The sequence below is a fragment of the Dipodomys merriami genome, unplaced genomic scaffold (genome assembly GCF_024711535.1).
Source record: "Dipodomys merriami isolate MVZ:Mamm:240054 unplaced genomic scaffold, mDipMer1.0.p SCAF_3, whole genome shotgun sequence".
Taxonomy (NCBI): domain Eukaryota; kingdom Metazoa; phylum Chordata; class Mammalia; order Rodentia; family Heteromyidae; genus Dipodomys; species Dipodomys merriami.
This window is the reverse complement of record NW_027204492.1, coordinates 60,990,180-61,011,455: the sequence shown is the minus strand read 5'-3', so window position 1 is coordinate 61,011,455 and position 21,276 is coordinate 60,990,180. Positions and strand designations below refer to the sequence as shown.

The 21,276-nt window shown below is 33.5% G+C and overlaps 1 protein-coding gene and 1 non-coding gene across 6 annotated transcripts in view; one reads left to right on the top strand and one right to left on the bottom strand.

Annotated features, from left to right (window-relative positions):
• Positions 1–19,811, top strand: part of Tent5d (terminal nucleotidyltransferase 5D) — a 153,392-nt gene extending 133,581 nt beyond the window's left edge. For 4 of the 5 annotated variants that reach the window (XM_070039063.1, XM_070039061.1, XM_070039062.1 and 1 more), the window contains 2 exons: positions 12,031–12,145; positions 18,254–19,811. In XM_070039063.1, coding sequence (XP_069895164.1) covers positions 18,282–19,454 — 1,173 coding nt within the window. In that variant the 5' untranslated portion in view covers positions 12,031–12,145; positions 18,254–18,281 and the 3' untranslated portion in view covers positions 19,455–19,811. Of the gene's footprint in view, positions 1–6,154; positions 6,243–12,030; positions 12,146–18,253 lie in introns of those variants that run through there. The other variant, XM_070039065.1, reaches the window with a different exon arrangement.
• On the bottom strand, positions 13,728–13,834 carry LOC138840631 (U6 spliceosomal RNA). Its single transcript, XR_011376182.1, has one exon. It is a non-coding gene; the product is annotated as a U6 spliceosomal RNA (small nuclear RNA).
• Positions 19,812–21,276: the final 1,465 nt, after the last annotated feature.

Sequence of the window (21,276 nt, the reverse complement as noted above, 5' to 3'; positions counted from 1 at the left end):
TATAGCCTAAAAGGAAAATTGAAATTATTATCACTTTAATTTTATGAAGTTCATTCACTCACAAATTTATTCATTAAAATTGTGAAATTTGGGAATAGTGATTCATGCCTATATTCCCTGTACTTGGGAGCTAAGGCAGAAAGGTCTCAAGTTCAAAGGGAGCCTGAGCTACACAGCAAAACCCCCATCTCAACAAAGAAAAAATATTTTTTAAAAAGTTGAGCATTTTTTAATATGCTAGTCATGTATTCTGTGTTATAGAATACAATGGTCTGAAAAACATGCAAATTCTCTACTTTCATAGGGCTTTTAGTCTAGTAGTGGGACAATTTAAAAATTCTCTCATGAAAGCAGAAATAAATCCTTAGAAAAGATGAGATCAGAATCCATGCTGTAATATAAGAGGGAGATGAAGTAAATAGGAAGGAACAAACTTAAACCATTAATAGTTAACATAAAGTATAAAATATCACCATCTACACAGAGCTATGATAGTCTTGTTCTTATTCAAACTAGAAGATTATTTTAAAGAAGATGGCTATTGTACCATGAAAAAGATGATTTGAAAACAGATAGTTTAAATAGGGATACAGGTGGACCCATTGCAACAATGAGATGTACAAGTCATATGTCGAAAAACGACTTTACAACATTGTCAGAAGCGGGGGAGGGAAGATGGGAGGGAAGATGGTGGGGAGATGGGAAGGGATGCGAAGGGGAAACAAAGGAGGAGGCAACAATGCTTGATAAGAAATGTACTCATCATCTTCCCATGTAATTGTAATCCCTCTGTACGGTATTTTCACAATAATAAAAAAAAGAAAACAGATGTGCTGAAGCACATTCCTTTCTACTTAAAATTAAGTAGGATTTTATATAGCTTGGAATTCTGGAGTTGTAAATACAAACTTAAGTCAAAGAAAATGGATAGTTTAGCTTATGTTAAATCTATAATGATAATTTTGAACAAATGTTTTGAATGTTATCTTTGAAAATTATGTAGCATGTATTATATACCGATTTTTAGAAACTAAAATAACTTATTACACTTCTTATTAATAGAGATACAAAGCAGATATGTAATGTATATTAAAATAAATGATAGTGTCATTTCCTTTTGGTACTTCTTGGCCTGCAGTACTCTTTTATTATAAATAATTCCTTTAATTATTTTCTTAACAACTACACTTTTTTTAAGGATAAACTCCACTTGTCTTACCTTACTTAAATGTTTATATTCTTTAAGCAATTAAAAGAGGCTTTAAAAGGTTTTTTTGTGCAATTAATCTTGTTTTACAATTGATTCTGGCTTTCTGTGACTGAGATCAATATGTTGTCAACTCTAATTCATATAATTCAAACAAAATTTGCTATTTTTCCTCTTTAAAACTTAAATATATTTAATTACAAATATATCACTCTCAGTAAATAAAACTTTCTAAATTATCATGTATCTGTATTTTGGAATATATTCCTAGATTGGTTACAGTCTTAGTTCCCCCAAATGCTGGCAAACATGGTCTCAAAGTCTTCCTACAGTATTTATTTGTGCCTTCCATATACATTGTATGGGCATTTTGTATGATAGTAAAAATATATCTTGTCTGATTAAATGAATCCTGAGGGGAATAAACATGGCATATATGAAGTATTTATACATTTTTATAACTCTATGGAAAAATCCCTTGAAATGTAAAAGAATGGCTAAGAATGTAGTGTAGTATTATCCAATTGCCTCCTATGCATGAAGCCCAGAGTCTGAGTACCAGCACAGCCCACATACCATCAAAAATTCAGGCAAAACTGTATCTCCTAAAAGTAGATGTAAGCTAAAGTATAATTATATTCTTCATAGAGTTGTGCTTATTCTGTGCGGAACATCTCTAGAGTCCATTTTAAGTTTAGTAGAAGTATCACTATGTATTGAGCATGTCCACTTATAAAGAAATTTATCTTTATCTCAAGTATATGAAAATATAACAAGCTTCTTGAAAAGCAGTGTAATATGATATAAATACTTTTGTTTGTGCAAACAAATAGACCTAGGATTTTTAACTTCTACCACTTCAAAGCAATGTTACCTGAACAAATTAGATAATTTCTCAAATACATAAATTTTAAAATGTGGATAATATGGGTTAAAGAGACATAATTGAGTGCAACAGTGTCTATTTAGAGTATGTGAAGCCCTAGGTTTGATTCCTGGCACCAAAAACTGTGTAGATAATAGTATCTACCTCAGTTATTGTAATAATGAGTTGATCTGAAGAATTTTAAAATCTTCTAAATAATACCTGATAGTACTGCTCAGCTTTGTGTCATGTGTTTAGGGAAAATTAGATGTCAAATAATTCTTTAAAGAAACCATTTTTCTAATTTGGGAAGGGGATGGGAAATAACCAAATGCTGAAATAAGGATACAGGATGACCCACTGTAACAATGAGATGTACAAGACACTATGTTGAAAACTAACTCCACAACTTTGGGGGAGGAGGAGTTGGGGAGGTGGGTAGGAAAGGGATTGTAGGGGAAAAACAAAGGAGGGGATAACAATGCTTGATAGGAAATGGACTCATTACCTTGCTCATGTAACTATAACCCCTCTGTATAGTATCTTTACAATAATATATATATATATATATATATATATATATATATAAAGATAAAAAGAAACAAATCTTTGAGCATTAGCTTTAATACTTGGATATTAATATACTTTTCCATAGATAACTTTGAGGTACTATTGAAATCCTTTCTTCCCTTAGTTTCTCTTCTCTCTCCCTTTCTTCTTTTTTCTTTGTTTTGTTTTTGGTTGTGGGGCTTGAACGCTGGGCTTGGGCGCTGTCCCTGCACTCTTCAGCTCAAGGCAAGCGCTCTACCACTTGAGCCACAGCACCACTTCCTCCCTTTTTTTTCTTTCTTTTTTATTCATTTTTTCTTTCTTCTTTTTTCATTCTTTTTTCTTTCCTTTTTTCTTTTTTATTCTTTTAGTCCTTTCTCTCTCTCTTTCTTTTTTCTTTCTTTCTTTCTCCCTCCTTCCTTCCCTCCCTCCCTCTCTCTCTGTCTGTCTCTCTTTCTTTCCTAGTATCATATTTTGAACTCAAGTCCTCACACTTACTTGACTTTCCTGCTCTGCTTTCTCTCTACCACTTGAACCACAACTCCAGCCTGTTTTTTGCTGATTATTTTAGAGACAGTGTCTTCTGGTCTTTTCTGCTTGGTTTGTCACATTGATTAAATTTATTCCAAAATATTTTACTTTTTAGCTTCAGTTCCTTTTATAAAAATTAATTTTAATATAGAGGAACACTATTGATCTTAATACATTTATTTTGTCACCTGTAACTTAACTGAATTTACTCATCAGATATATTTTGGTTGAATATTAGGGATATACTATATCATGTTATCAGCAATAACAGTGTCATTTCTTCCTATCGTTATTAAAATTTATTCAAAAATTGTTTTCTTTAGCATGTATAATAGTGCCAGGAAAAAAATCAAACAGGTATCTTGATTCACCTTGAGGCCATCCAAATGCGCATATTTTTTTTACAGCTTGATGAAGAAATGCCTTGGGAAGAACTTATTATTGTAAATATTTCAATTCATTTTTTGCATTCAAGATATCATAAAATGTTAATCAGAGTGAATTTTGACTGTTAAGATTCTTTTGAGAATAGTACTCATTGAGGAGTAAAAGACAAGTTTGTATTTCAGAACTTATCACTGAGTATTGAGTTCATGAATAGACATTTACAAAACCGAAAAATAAAAATATTTGGATATCTATATGGGTTATCTATATATCTTTACTATTTTTAGTCCAGATATCTTAATTTAATTTATGTTAATTTAATTTTTATTAGGTTACACATAACATTGTTTTTCTTCATACTTTGGAAATCTGAATTGCCTCATTTAAATTTCTCATTTGAAAAAGCTAACTATAAGAGCAGTAATGATGCAATAATATTTCTTGTCTCTTGGCAACAGTATCCATGGTGTTATAACAAGTGAGGTGCATAGAATGTGAGGAGATTAGTTGGGGAAACTCTGAAAAAGGAGTCTTCAGAGTATTAGTGTCATTTAATTCAAGCTCATCAAAATATGTAATCAAAGATATGATGAGAAACCCTGTAGAAAGTTTCATTAATTTTCCTTTTAGTTTCTACTATGATTAGATATTGAAATTAACATTTAATTTTCATTTTTTCCAGAAAAACTTTATTCCACTCAAATGAGTGTGTATTCTGAATGTCTTAGAAAATATATTTTTCATAATTGTGTTCAGAATCATGATTATGGTAAAATTGAGCTGTTAATGAGCTGAAAAATGAATCAGCATTATTTTAATATAATTTTCTGATTATTCATTGTAATTTATTGTTGATTCATAGGAATTCAAGGTATAGTAATTTTTGGTTTGTTTCTTCATATTATCTAATTGTTTTTATTAAACAAATATACTATGAAGAACAATGAAAATTAAAATAAATGAATAGAACAAAAATATAATTTTCTGGTCTTACCCAAGAGTAAAACAATAGGATAGATAAATAATATATTGATAGAGTATCCAGAATTTCCTTAACTTACAATTCTAGTTTGAAGGAATTACAAAACTACCTAGATAAATTAACTAGTACACTGACACCTCAGCACCATCTGATAATGATTTGAAAAATATATCTTGAGAAATTTGTGAACTGAACTGAATATTGAAGTTAGTCTGCTTAGATCTCTTTTATAGATAACAAATGTAATTAATACATAATAGCAAAGCAAAGCTGTAGTCAGGTAATCAAAATGTTTACATATTTATGGATTTTTCTATAACTTCAAAGATTCTGTGTAGATGTTTTCTTCCTTGAAAAGCATTCATGTTATGTTGAAAACGAATTTTACAACTTTGGTGTGGGGGGGGAAGGGGGGGCGGAGAGGATTGGGGGGCGGGGGGGGGGGGAGGATGGGAAGGGATGGGAAGGGGAAACAAAGGAGGAGGCTACAATGCTTGATAAGAAATGTACTCATTATCTTGCCCATGTAATTGTAATTCCTCTGTACAGTATTTTCACAATAAAAAAATTAAAATATAAAAAAAGAAAAGCATTCATGAGACATAATCTTTAGGTACAGGCAAAATGAATTAACTTTATCTTGCCCTAGAGAAATGGTTTAATGCAATTAAACATTACAAACAATAATAACATTAATATTAAAGTTAGTGGATTTCACATGGATAATATCTATTTTAGTGGATAATTCTATTTTAGGCTTTTAACTATTACATTTTGAAATTGTTTCTTTAAAGAAAACCTATATCCAGCTGTTTTCTTTATAAGTGTTAGTGACTGTGGTACAAAACAGGGAAAACCTAAGTATTTATATCCAAACTAAGAGTGAAAGGTGTTGAAGTAAGGGAAGAGACTTTGTGTGATTAATATGTTAAGAAAATATCTACTAGGGAAAAAAGGCACATATTTAATCAAAACTGCCTTTTGGACAGGAACTTAAGTTGGTTAGAAATTATTCAAGAAATGTGGAAGGGTGTGTGTGTGTGTGTGTGTGTGAGAGAGAGAGAGAGAGAGAGAGAGAGAGAGAGAGAGAGAGAGAGAGAGAGAGAGAGAGGAGGTTGTATTGGTGGGAGGTAGTAAAGCTTCGAGACTAGGAAACATTTGCAAGGAAGAAAGGAAATTGATTTTCCGTCTGGGAAGGGAGTATTATTTCATCCGAGAAAGTTCAACACTAAAAGAGAATGGAAAGTAGTAGAAAGATCACACGCCTGGGGCATGTAGAACACACATGACTGGTTACTACGGACCACCTTAAATTGTGTGACGACAGGTTGCCATGGAAATGGTTTTACGCTACCGAGGGGGATGAGCCAAAGGAAGGGAAGTCTGTGGAGTGGGTGAGCAGGACTAGAGGGGTGTGTTGGGGAAGTCATTTCAGCACCCAGTAATCCTTGGACAGCAGCGGCTCAGCAGCACTGACAGCTGTTGTGCTTGCTTTCTGCTTTCTTTCCATTCTTCCTTAATTTTTTCTTTCCTTCCTTATTACTTCTTTTCTTTCCTTATTTGCCCTCTATTTAAAACAATTTTGCATTTCTTTCTTTCTTTACCCCCCCCCCAATTCCTTGCTTTCCAGCAGGCTCTCTCAGGAGCCTCACTGGAGCACACCTCTCCCAATCTAGTTGCTCCTTGCCTGGAAGGTATTGAAGAGAACAGCAGTTGGTGAAGTGAGTTTAATGGCTTAAGAGAGGGTATGGTTTTGAAGGGACGGGGTGGGGATGGGGGAATGGGACAGAGATTTTTAAAAAAAACTGTTTTTTTTTTTTCCTGGAGAATTCTGATTTACTACTTTCTTGCTTTTATGGAGAGTGTGTGTGTCATGTGGAAATGTATATGATGACTGTAATCCTGGAGTCCCCTTCAGACTCCAGTGTGTATTTAATCTTCTGAATCTTGACAAATATATCCACAAAAGAGTTTAGAGATCTGAAGTGATTTAGGAAATGCTTATCATCTTACTGCGTTTAATGTAAGGGTCACTATGAGTTGAACAGCAACAAGTGAAGGGGAAGGGGCGCATTTTGATCTTACTAGGTAGTATCAGCTCCCAACTTGCCAGAGTAATTTCAGTGGTGTCTCCAACCAGTCACTCCCTTCAAAGGGAACTGGAGTTGTCTCATGCCAGTGCATCTCTGCTTGATAGCATTTTCCAAAACAACAACTCTGTATTAGATATAACAGAAGCAAAAGAAGCCCAACAAGTGGATGCTGACTTTGCATAGCTATCCCTTTCTACTGAGTACTGTAAACAGCAGAGGAAGACTAGGATAAAGGCTGTGTTACTAGCTGCTTATTCTACTCAGAGTAAAGAATAAGTACTAAACCTGAAGTGAGCTGGTAGATTATTATCTTGTTGTACACTCTTAACAGTTAAAAGCAACAGACAACAGTCATAGAAACGTAAACAATTCTCACAATAAAAAAACAGGAAATATACACATACGCATATATATGTGGATTAGGAAAGCAAAGAAAGTGACAGTTTTTTTCTGATATTAAAAGTAAAGATTTAACTGGGAAAAGGCATTCCTTTTAAGTTTATGAGCACCAAGTTTTTAAAGACAAAGTTCTTCCCTTTTGGATCTTATGGGCTCATCTTTAGCTGTTTAGATGCCTGCCGTGATTAGCTTAAATTTCCCCATGTACCTTTCACTTAAACATTTCAACTTTTAAAGGACTTCTTTTTACTATGGATCCACCTACACAAACATTATGAGTTTTTTCTACAAATTAGTGATAGGAAATTAAAAACGTGTATAAATTCTCAGTAAGAACATTTTAAATACGTTTTTATTGAAAAATACTGTACAGAGGGGTTAGAGTTACATGAGCAAGGTAATGAGTACATTTCTTATCAAGCATTGTTGCCTCCTCCTTTGTTTTTCCCCCTCCATCCCTTCCCTCCCAGCTCCCCAACTACCCCCTCCAGCCAGAGTTGTAAAGTTTGTTTTCAACATAGTATCTTGTACATCTCATTGTTATAATGAGTCAACCTGTATCCCTATTTAAGCATTTTGTTTTTTCCCTTCCCTCTCTAAGCTAGAGAAGTATATATACAAGATAAATGGCACCGACATCAAATACAGTGAAAATGTGTTATGCTGTGGGGGAGGAACATACAAAGAAACAGAAAACATCACATGATCCATTATAAATACATTAGGAACAGTATCAAGCAAGAAAAAACCACTTGTTTCCCTATCTTTGGGTTCATTTTGCTTAACATCATCTTATCTGGCCATATGTACATAGCTTTTGACCTTTCTGCTTGTCCCAGACATATACTAGTTAAGAATATTTTGAGTGCTGGGATGTGCTCAGTGGCAAAGTGTTTGCCCAGCAAGTGCATTGTCAGAGTTTTAAAGGCATTAGTTATATACAGATCTACAACAATCAAGGAGTATATTTTCTACTTTAGTGATTATATCTGGATTTGACATTCTCTTCACTTTTAATTATCTCTTCAAGTGTGATGCTTAGTTACATTTCATATCTAAGAATCAAAACGTTCTGTTTGGGTTTTTTAACTTTATTTTTTCTTTTCTTTCTTAAAAAAAATCCAAACAGAACGTTTTGATTCTTAGATGTGAAATATAACTAAGCATCATACTTGAAGAGATAATTAAAAGTGAAGAGAATGTCAAATCCAGATATAATCACTAAAGTAGAAAATATACTCCTTGATTGTTGTAGATCTGAATATAACTAATGCCTTTAAAACTCTGACAATCTTTTGGCATAAGGAAAATTGATGTTTCTTTCCTTTCCAACCTTGATTACAATAAGCCTAATTATATTTCTGAGACCTATGTCATGTGTAGCAGTTAAAATGTGTATAATAAATTCATATTCAGTATAATAAAAATGTCAATTTTGAAAAATTAGAGAAACAATTTAAAAATAAGCACCTTTTTCACAAGCTTCACAGTTATCTGAGATATATGTGAGTTGTATACACTTTGAAAATTAATCCATTAATCTTATCAGTAGAATCCTAGATAAATGGATTTCTTACTAATATTTTGGGATCAGAGCTTTATTGCAACAAAAATAAGTTTGTGAATTGGCCTAAATTGGAAGTTTTAGCATCATTATTCATGTTTTCAGAACCAAATTTAAAAATGACTAATACTAAAGGTAAATATTATGGAGAGCTCTTTCTTGAATATTTAAATTCTATAGACTTCTAATATCAACATTGCATTAAGGCATAAGTGACAATTTTTTTAATGTAATTATTGTCCTGGATCTAAATCATTCAAAATTGTATGCACAACACAATAGTAAAGCTTCATGTATGCATTTAAATAACTTAATCTTCTGAGTTCTGAAAGTTTATTTAAAATCCATGCACTGTGATTATTTAAGTATCACATCTATATTAAAATTGCAAATTAAACAATCAAAAATTCAATATTTGAACACATAAGGTCGTTTTTCTTTTAAATGTTTGCATAATTTCATTTAAAACCTTCAATTTTGGCCATATTTAACCTGAACTATAGTATTGCTTTATAAGTAAATATTTTGAGTTCAATGAGCTAACACAGATTTTGCCCAGAAAATATTGTAATATTCATTATAGTTGCTTCATTTTGCTTGAGGTATATATTTGAAAAAAATATGAAGTAAATATTAATTGGGAATAGCTGATGAACACTGTATTATAATGCTTATAGAAGATTGCTATAGATTTTTACAGAACTCAATGTTTATACTAATTCTTTTAGACAATGAAGTTTCTTTAGATATTTTATCTACATCGGATAAGGACATTTTTGTTTCTTTTATAAGCAAAACTTATTTTGACAAGCCAGATGTGGGTAGTTCATGGCTGTAATCCTAGCAACTCAGGAACTTGTGATCTGAGGACTGCAGTTCAAAGCCAGGCAGGACAGGAAAGTCCATGAGACTCTTATCTCCAATTAACCACCAAAAAGCCAGAATTGAAACTGTGACACATGGTAGAGGGCTAGCCTTGAGCTGCCCAGAAATGGTAGAATGCTATCCTTGAACAAAAAGTGCTTAGAGGACAGTGGCTGGGCCCAGAGTTCAAGCCCCAGTACCAGCATGGATGTACACGCGCGTGTGCACGCATGCACACACACACACACACTCTCTCTCTCTCTCTCTCTCTCTCTCTCTCTCTTAATTTATTTTCTCTGTAATCAGGAAATTTAAAGCACCAGATGTCTCTATTGGTGCAGAAATCACACATTGAATGCAACCCACTTGCTTTGATTTTTACTACCTTTACTCATTTTGTTATCCTAGTGCTTTGGGTAAGAAAAAATGTTCTTTACACTGTTGAGAATTGGAAACAAAATCAAACTTGATTTAAGATAATTTGGTTAAAAGGAATCATCTTACTTAGTGCTATATAGCTATTGTGGCACTTTCTTTCCTTCAAAACTCCCCCTGTACACCACAGTAATTATTAAATGAAAAAATTTTCTTTGAGCAATGAACTTTTTGAATGACATCACAAATTTTAGCTTTTGAAGGAAAAACAGCAAAACATTGATCATCTTATTATTTTCATCATTGAGCCAGGCACAAGGTAGTAACAATGAATAATTAAGATTGGTTCTGATCCCTAATCTTTGTTGCTGGTACTGGGACTTGAACTCAGGGCCCTATCGTCTTATTTGGCCTTTTTTGCTCATGTCTGGCACTCTTCCACTTCCACCTCAGCCATGATTCCATTTCCAACAGTTTACTGGTTAAATGGAGATAAGATTCTCACAATTTGTCTGCCTGAGCTGGCTCGGAACCTTAGTTCTCATATCTTAGTCTCCTGAATATAGGTACAGGTGTGAGCCACTGGTGCCCTGCATGTATTTTTAAAAGAAAAATTATTGGTTATGAGTGAATCAAAGTTAAGTTAAATACAGCAATACTATTTCTTACCATTTCACACAGACATTGACATTTTTCCCACAAAGAAATACAATATATAAAAATAAATCATCCAAGATGGGAAGGGATGGGAAGGGGAAACAAAGGAGAAGGCTACAATGCTTGATAAGAAATGTACTCATTATCTTGCCCATGTAATTGTAACCCCTCTGTACAGTATTTTCACAATAAAAAAAAATTAAAAAATCTTAAAAAAATAAAAAAAATCATCCAATATTTCATACTTCTTTGGACATATGAAATTTGATTGTGAGCAAAATTTATCTATAGGTAGATACATATGAATGTGTGTGTGTGTGTGTGTGTGTTGAAGGTTGCTAGACTATAGGAATCCACTATTACATACAGTCATTTACTCTAGGTAAGAAATGTTATAGTTCTATTTTAGAAACACATTACAGGCTTTAGAGAAGCTTCCAATGAGTCTTTGTGTATAGTTGAGAGAATAGTATTAGAATTTTACAAAATGTTTTTTGTTTTTGTTTTTGTCATTCGTGGGGCTTGAACTCTGGGCCTGGGTGCTGTCCCTGCGCTCTTCAGCTCAAGGCGAGTGCTCTACTGCTTGAGCCACAGTGCCACTTCCGGTTTTCTAGTGGTTTATTGGAGATAAGAGTCTCATGGACTTTCCTGCCCGGGCTGACTTTGAGCCACAATCCTCAGATCTCAGCCTCCTGAGTAGCTAGGATTACAGGCGTGAGCCACCAGCACCCGGCTACAAAATGTTTTTAAATGCCAAGTTTAAAATAGTATTGATTTTGATTAGAATTCTTATATTATTTGGTATAATGTTTAAAATTAAATAGATGTAGCCAAATTATAAGGCATTCCTCTTGAGACTATTGTACATTTACATTGCTTCACAGTTTCTTTTACTATAGTGACTCATAAAATGTGGTTCCCTGACAAACAGCATCACTATTATCTGAAAAGTTACTAGAAATGCAAATTCTCAGGCTCTCCTTATGACCTGCTAAATAGATCAGAAATTCTGGATGTGGGTAGGCCCAAGAAATCAGCTAGTTTAGAATTCATTCATATAACTGATGCGTACCACAATTTGAAGACTACCAATGAAGTCAATTATTTTATTTCTTTTTTGTGCATGTGTATCTGTGTATGTGTATCTGTGTGTGTATGTATGTGTATGTGAGTGTGTGTGTGTGTGTGTGTGTGTGTGTGTGTGTGTGTGTGTGTATGTAATTTCCAGGACTACTGAGCACAAGGATCAGGTTATTTACTTATGTATAATAGTTATCAAGAAACACTGCTAGCTGGGTATTGAGGGCTCATGCCTGTAATCATAGCTACTCAGACGGCTGAGATCTGAGAATTGAAATTCCAAGCCAGCCAGGACAGGTATGTCTATAAGAATCTTATCTCCAATTATCACCCCCAAAGCTAGAAGTAGATCTGTGGTAGAATGCTAGAAACTAAATTATTTGAGCAAAAACTCCTTAGAAAAAGCACTCAGGCCCTGAGTTCTAGCCTGAGGACTTGCACAAAAACAAACATTCTCTTGATTTCTTCTCTCTTCAGAGAAAGTGGTTCATAACGTTCTACAGTGATAAGATGAAAAGTCCTGTCTTCACTGCAAGATCCAGTGAATCATCATATTAACTGCATTGCAGCTGTGAAAGTTATTTTTTCCAGTGTAAGTCTTTCTCATTCTCTTTGAAAATATACTTTGAATATTGTTATAGATAAGAAAAGTTACTAAGTTCTATTTTTCTATCCATTTTCTGAGGGACTGTAGTTTGTAGTAGGGAGAAAAAATTATACTTCATTTATTATTCAAATGTCAGTTCACAATCCTCTGCGATATCTGGACAACTCACTTTAATTTTCAGCCCCAAATGAAGTTAATCAATAAAATGATTATTTCAAAGTTTTAGAGCCTTACATTATAGGAATACTAATATTGGTTAAGCTGGATATGGAAAATATTAGCTTAGGAGTAAATTAGAAGGAGAGAGAAAAATAGTTAAATGCTCTGCAAGAATGAGTCATTATTGTCAAATCTGAGAAGAATGATTAGAAGTTTCAGGCTTTGTGCTGTGTTCAGGCTTACTTGTTAGAGTACGAAAAATTTTTTCCTTGAATTTGAACATGTACCCAATGAAAGTATTGCTTTATGCTCCATGTTCAAAAACTCTCTTTTTTGAAATAAGTTTTTTATTGTGAAAATACTGTACAGAGGGGTTACAGTTACATAGCAACGTAATGAGTACATTTCTTATCCAGCATTGTTGCCTCCTCCTTTGTTTTTCCCCTACCATCCCATTCCTCTCACCTCCTCAACTACACCCTCCCTACCCCCCCCCCCTAAATTGCAAAGTTTGTTTTTCAACATAGAATCGTGTACATCTCATTGTTGCAATGGGTCAATCTGTATCCCTATTTAAGAATTTTGTTTTTTCCCTTCTCCTCCACAAAGTATACCAACATCAAATACAGTGAACACAGGGGTTATACCATGGGGGAGAGACATACAAAGCAACAAAAAAAATCACGTGGTACCTTATAAATAGGTTAGAAACAATAGAAAGGAAGAAAAACCACTTGTGTCCCTATCTTAGGGTTCATTTCGCTTAACCTCATCTTATCTGACCTTCTCTGCTTGTCCCAGACATATACTAGTTATTGCAAACAAAGGAAACCATGGGATCTATGTTTCTTTGGGCCTGGCTTACTTCACTTAACATAGTTTTCTAAGTCTTTCCATTTCCTAACAAATATGGCAATGTCATTCTTTCTGATGGAGGCATAGAATTCCATTGTGTATATATACCACATTTTCTTAATCCATTCATGTACTGAGGGGCATCTGGGTTGGTTCCATATCTTAGCTATGGTAAATAATGCTGCAATAAACATAGTTGTGCTGGTAGCTTTCGTATATGATATTGTTTGTGATCATTTGGGTAAATGCCCAAAAGTGGGATTGCTGGGTCATAGGGGAGCTCTATGTGGAGTCTTTTGAGGAACCTCCATACTGCTTTCCAAAGTGGTTGAACAAGTTTACACTCCCACCAACAATGCAGTAAGGTTCCCTTCTGGCCACATCCCCTCCAGCATCTGTTGTTATTAGATTTCTTGATTATAGCAATTCTAATTGGGGCGAGGTGGAATCTCAATGTTGTTTTGATTTGCATTTATTTTATGGCTAGAGAGGTTGAACATTTCTTCATGTGTCTATTGGCCATTCTTATTTCCTCTTCAGAGAACTTTTCTTTAAAAATATGGAACACTTCACGAATTTGCGAGTCATCCTTGTGCAGAGGCCATGTTCATCATCTCTCTATCATTCCAATTTTAGTATATGTGCTGCCAAAGCGAGCACCAAAAGCTCTCTTTAAGTAACAGAGAGATGTATCATGCCAAACACAGTACTTGTAGTATTAATTTTGTTAGACTTTTCCCACCTTTACTATCATAGTCATCCAGAGTTTATTTTGACCTGTGTGTTTTAATTCAAATCATTTCACAAGAAATTTTCTGATGTGTTCCTTTCCTCTTCAGCATATGGGGGATTGACTGTATTGTATAAGGCAATTAAGTCCTGAGCCATGAGTCACACATGACACTTAAATGTTATAGTTTAAATGTTTTCTAAAATGATTCTATTGATCTTATAAATTGTTATGACAATGAGTAGTAGCTGTGTGAGGAAAACAAAATTACCATCAAATCTTAATTTTCATGTTAATTGGTAGGTGTATACATTCCAGATGAATAAAAGTCACCTGTATTTATTCCATGACATATATTCTATTATATATAAGCCATTTTATTGATGTGCATATACATTTGTATATATATGTATCACAGCTTTATTATAATTATACTTTAAAATAAGTTTGTAAAATATGTGACTTACATTTGATTTGCTTATAGTAGTTTTTTTTTTGAGTCCTGTGGCTTGAACTCAGGGCCTGGGTGCTGTCCCTGAGCTTCTTTTGCACAAGGCTAGCACTTGAGCCACAGTACGACTTATGGGTTTTTCTGTTTATGTGGTGCTGAGCAATTAAACCCAGGGCTATATGCATGATAGGTGAGCACTCTAACACTGGGCTACCTTCTCAACCCCTGATGTATATATAGTAGTAATTTTGATCAGTGTAATGATAGCTCAGAATTGCTTAGTAATTTAGTAAAAAACTATTTTCAAAACAAGCTTGTATAGTTGTGGCAAGAGAAAAGTAAAATAAGTAACCTAACTGGTTATTAATAATCTGATTTTGAGAGTTGAATAATATGTTGCTCAACTGGCACCATTTCCCACATGCTGGCAAGGTGGCTTGATTGTATTTATAATTATTGACACCAAATTATTTTATGTTGTTTCAAAGTTCTTTAGAAGTCACATCTGGTGGTATGTATTTGTAATCCATGTTACTTAAGAGGCAGAAATAAAAAGGATCATACTTAGGAGGCAGAAATTGAGACCAACCAAGGCAAAAAAGTTTAACGAGACCTCCAATTCAACAAATAGATTGAGTGATGGTTCATATATGTGATCTCAGCTAGTTAGGAGGATCGAAGTCAGAAGCCATCTCTGGGCAAAAATCTATAAGATCTTGTCTGGAAAATAACCTAAAACACAAAAAGCTAGAGACATGGGTCAAGTGGTAGCATGATTGCCTAACTCCAGTACTACCCAAATAAATGAAATACAGTAAAACACAATAATAAGATAAAATTGTTCTCTAGATCATCTTAAAGTCTAGAAAGTTTGGAATCTGTAGCAAAGGTAATTTAACTGGTGACTGAAAGTTGAATATTAATGAACTGTGCTACATTCCTAGTGTAAAGTGAAATTAAATTTTGGACATATGTGTGTGCACACATGCACGCCGGTACTGGAGCTTGAATTCAGAGCCTTGTGCTCTTGCTTGGCATTTTTGCTCATAGCTGATACTCTGTTACTTAAGCCACCACTTCGTTCTGGCATTTTGCTGATCAATTGGAGATAGAGCCTTTCAGAATTGAATAGTTGGACTGGCTTTGAAAACGATTATCTAGATCTCTGCCTCTCAACAGCTAGGATTACAGGTTTGAGCCACTAGCATATAAGTTAGAGGGCTTTTGTCTCTGCAAGATCTTACTATGATTGCATGAGGAAAATAACATTTTTGTTCCTTCCTGTTTTTTCTTAATGACCCTGAGCCAGATATAAGTCACTAAATGGGGTTTACTGGTGTTTTTTTTGATGGAGGACTTCTGCATTCTGCAAGTTAGTTAATTTAATCATGTCTGTAGTTGTTTATTTTCACATAAAAGTCTTGTCAATTGCTGTATGGAAAATAATTGTTTGTTTCAATAAATCACTTTAGCAATATTAAGGTTTCCTTTTAAACCATATTATAATTTTTTTTTTTTGGGTCCGGTCATGGAGCCTGAACTCTGGGCCTGGGCGCTGTCCCTCAGCTCTTCAGCTCAAGGCTAACGCTCTGCCACTTGAGCCACAGTGCCACTTCCGGCTTTTTTCTTTTTTGCTTATGTGGTGCTGAGGACTGGAACCCAGGGCCTCAGGCATGCAAGGCAAGCGCTCTACCACTGAGCCACCTTCCCAGCCCATTATAAATGTTTTATATAGAGATTCTAACCTTCAGATTAGGTCACAAGAAAATGTTTTCACTTATATTGGCAAAGAAAAAATCCTATAAGGAAATAAAAGTTTTCTTTGCAGAAGAAATTTGCATATTGAGAATTTTAAACTTGTCCTATATCATCAATTTATTTAGTTTATATGTAACACGTGTAAAATACATATTTAGGTAAATTGTTGATCTTCCTAAAACATTCAAATGAAAGTCAGTATCATTATAAACTACTCCTTTTTCATATTTATAACATGAATATAAAAATGATTAACTTCAAATAGGAAAATTTTTAAATAGCATTGTCAGATATTTTATGTTCTATCAACTCATGTTCATATTGCTCCTTACAGTGTCCAAATACATTGATTATTTCCCATGACAGATAAATTACAAAAATTCCAAACCTGGTGTGTAAATCAATTTAGTTCATTAATCTTTAAGGATTGGTCTGGTTATTTATATGGTTAATCAGACTGTCCAAATACTTGTAATTTAAAATGGCTTAAAATAAAACAAACAGCCCATTCCATAAACAAGTAGAATAATACAGATAGAAGCAGAATAGGCTCTTTTGTCTTCTCACTGACACAGATCTGCTATTGCCTAATTGGGTTTTTATAAAATGTTTGATCAAAGTCTGTTCTCCTACAGATGTCAAGTAAGATGATCCTATTTTTTTTTGTTTTGTCGATCGTGGGGCTTGAACTCTGGGCCTGGGCGCTGTCCCTCAGCTCTTCAGCTCAAGGCTAGTTCTCTACCACTTGAGCCACAGCGCCACTTCCAGATGATCCTATTTCTCTAGTTCTACTAGAGGAATATACAATGCTAAATTCTATGTTTGGATTTTCCTGAGTACCATCAATACAATTCTAATTTAAGTATCATTCCTGGAATTCAAGAAGATTATATAATTCTAGAACTATTCCATAATGGAATTTATTTAATCTCTTAGATTTATTTGCTTAGACAGGTTAGTAATGCACTTAGTCACATAATCACTGTATATGTACATGACTATACAATTGTACATAATTGCATTTATAGTGTTTATGTATACTATAAACGTTTAATTTCCAGATATTACCCAAATTACAAAAATATGTGAGCATATTATATTGCACATATACAGTAAACATTCTTTATTTTTTTCTGTGAAACTTTTTTTATTGTAAAAATACCGTACAGAGGGGTTACAATTACATGAGCAAGATAATGAGTACCTTTCTTATCAAGCATTGTTGCCTCCTCCTTTGTTTCCCCTTCCCATCCCTTCCAATCTCCCCCCCATCTCCTCTCCCACCCTCCCTTCTGAACCCCGCCCCCCCCCGCCAAAGTTGTAAAGTTCATTTTTCGACATAACGACTTGTACATCTCATTGTTGCAATGGGTCCACCTGTATCCCTATTTAAACGATTTGGTTTCTCTTCAGATTGTATAAATCTTTCGCCTTTTAAGCATTCGTTAAAGCTCAGCAGTCTTATGGTTTTATAAATTGTTTTCATTTTGAATAAAAATATAGTAGTCTACCTTGCTTTACCATTGTTGCAAAGTGACATTCAACTAATATTTTGTAAGTTCTTTTGGGCAAACAGAAATGATAATGATAGTTATCCTCAAGAATATAAAGAATGAATATAGAACTTTACCTCTTTAATATGAGAGAAGTATTATATATGAAATTTAGTATATGTAATTATAGTCTGTGAATTCTTTTTAAGCACTATACCCTTTAGTCCATTGAGCCTTTCACACACAGGCAAGTAAGTATCTGTTCTCACTATAATTCCATGACAGTTAAGCCCAATGATGTATATGATATGTTGAACACATTTATACCACCAAACACTGTATGTACATGAAAAAGATTGATAAGGGGTAACATTTTTTCTTTTTCTAATGATAGCATTTTGTATCAGCCACAATTACAAGCTCCAATTTATCCCTAAAAAATCAGTTTGCATTTACCAGCATATCCAACTATTACAATTATGTAATCATTGTAGCTTTTATCCCACCAGATTTAACATGAATAATTTAATATTGATATTTATTTCTAAATTTTATAATGTGATAATGAATATGAATGTATTTTAATATGCTTTGGTATAACATTTGTCTTAAGCAAACATTTACTCTCACTGTGTTTCTTTCAATAGGTTGCTTTCTTAATCTACTGGCCTCAAAATGTCTGAACTTGGATTCAGCAATCTCACTTGGGATCAAGTGGTAGTACTGGACCGTGTGTTAGATGAAATAATTCCCATTCATGGGAGGGGAAATTTCCCCACTTTGCAGGTAAAACCAAAAGATATCATTCATGTTGTCAAAGACCAACTTATTAAGCAAGGCATTGTTGTTAAAGATACCCGACTGAATGGTTCTACTGCAAGTTATATACTTGCAAGCCATAATGGCATCAGCTATAAAGATCTGGATATTATATTTGGTGTTGATCTTCCATGTGACCAAGAATTTCATGTTGTTAAGGATGTTGTTCTAGGTTGTTTGCTTGATTTTTTACCAAAAGGTGTAAAAAAAGACAAGCTTACTCAAAGAACCATGAAAGATGCCTATGTTCAGAAGATGGTCAAAGTTTGCAATAACCATGATCGCTGGAGTCTCATCTCACTCTCAAATAACAATGGGAAGAATGTGGAACTAAAATTTGTGAATTCTATCAGGCGACAGTTTGAGTTTAGTGTAGATTCCTTTCAAATTCTTTTGGATCGCATGTTAGATTTCTATTGTGACAAAAATGCTAAGCTGACCAAAGAATCCTATCCTGTTGTGGTAGCTGAAAGTATGTATGGTAATTTTCAAGAAGCAATGATACATTTGAAGTACAAGCTTATATCTACCAGAAAGCCTGAAGAGATTAGAGGTGGTGGCCTTCTGAAGTACAGCAACTTGCTGGTTCGTGACTTCAAACCAGCTAGTGAAGTAGAAATTAAGATCCTGGAACGTTATATGTGTTCTAGATTTTTCATTGATTTTCCTGGTGTAGCAGAACAACAAAAGAAAATTGAATCGTACCTTCGTAACCACTTCATTGGTGAAGAAAAGAGCAAATACGACTACCTTATGACCTTACATGGAGTTGTCAACCAAAGCACTGTTTGCCTCATGGGACATGAAAGAAGGCAAACTCTTAATATGATCACTCTTATGGCTTTAAAAGTACTTGGAGAACAAAATATTTTACCTAATACAAACAATGTTACTTGCTTTTATCAGCCTGCCCCATATATAGTTACTGAGGGAGGATACCCTTCTTATTATGTACCATCTGGCCCACCACAGGTTTACTTCCAGCCATATCAGGCAGTGCACTTTAATGTGCCAAATGGTATGTTTTAAAGAACAGAAACACAGAAAAAAAACTTGCTTTTAACATCTATTGCAAGCAAGTTTCAAAATTCCATAAAATTCAAGATTAATTTTTTGACAGTTACCAATAATTTCCCATAAATTAGAACTTAGATCTTTATAGTAAATGCAATTTTATCTGTAAATTGACAACTTGAAATTTTTTCCAAATGTTACTGACTGGTTAAAATGTTGTGGAAGATCTTATTACATATGACTTCAAATTTATTGTGACAAGTAAATATATCTACTTATTTGACTAAAATATAAAAGAACACTACCTATGTTTTAAAATCCAGATATATAGTGAAAACATGAGCCATCAATTTTATATTCAATTATTTTCTTAGTGACACTCTACTTTTTTCTAGTGAATAATATCCATAAAATTTTAGAAGTTAATTAGAAATGCACAATTTCAAAGACAACTAATTCCAAAGATATTAAAACTCCAGGCTTTGAAAATCTTAAATTTTTTCACAAATTTGATTTCAAAATACTACCATAGTTTGAAGGAATACTGAAAATATTTCTGTAAAACTATACATTAGCACTTTATCATTTAGCTAGTTTGTGGATCAGAAAAATGCCATTTGTCTCCAAATTCAATCCTATCTGAGAATTCTTTTTGCATCTAAATAAATTTAAAATAATATAATCACCAACTCTGAAGATATGTCCATATATGCCACTAGATTTAATTATAAAGTAACATTGTCTTTAATAGTTTATGGCAAATTATTTTGATCTCCTAAAGTCCTTGCTCATATTGAGTGAAATTAATTTATTTTGAAAAATATCCACAAAGAAAAAAATTTAAAGTTCTGCATATTAAGTGGATACCTTAGCCTGGAAAACAAATCATTAAAGCACTTGTCAAAATGATTCAAATAAGAAACATTTCACTAAATAATAGACAATAAAAAATGAACTTTCTTATTGCACACATCATTGAATTGTTGTCCCATATAAACTAAACCAGTAACTATTGGATGTGACAAAAATCTACAAATGTAAAGCAAATCATCTAATAAAGAATACATTTGAAGTTAGAAGATCTGGTTTCAAAGCTAAACAAGAAAACATCCATAATTATCTTCAAGATGTGTTTCAAGTTTCAACTAGTTCAATCTAGTTTAACATTCAAGAAATTATCAGTGAAAAGAAGAAACACCTGAATACATGTGCCTAGTACCCAGTAAAATGGTTACTATGAATTCCTTCATTAACGCAGCAAGAAAACTCTGTTTTAACATGGAACAATTCAACTTTTTAGGAAGTCATGCGTATAAATATAGTTTTGTAAGGGTTTTAGGTGCCTTTCTGTCCTTAAAGTTGACATCACCAGTTTTTGTCTTTTAGTGCAAAAGTTGTCAAATGTTCTTAATAACTTACTGCTTTTGTAAATGAACATTTTCACTAGTGTTTCAGATATAGAGTATCAAAAGAGATGTCTGAAGATTGCGTGAACTATACATCTTTGCAGTAATATGGACTATATGTAAAATCAGAAGTTTTTTACTTTGTTATATAATTCTGAGAGTTACATGTCCTATTTTAGAAAACGTATTTTACTGACAAAGATTTGTATATGAAGAGTGCAAGAGCCTTTTGATGGAAACTATTTTGAATTTGATTATATTGTGAAAATTGCACACTATTTCTGTAATACATCTATACAACTATGATTTGCCTTGTCCGTGTTTTTGTCCATTTTGTGTAAAGGGGAGACTAAAATGCATTTTGAAATAAAATCACTATGAAATATGCAATGTTTCACCAAATGCAAAATGGGAAATACTTGTAATGTCGA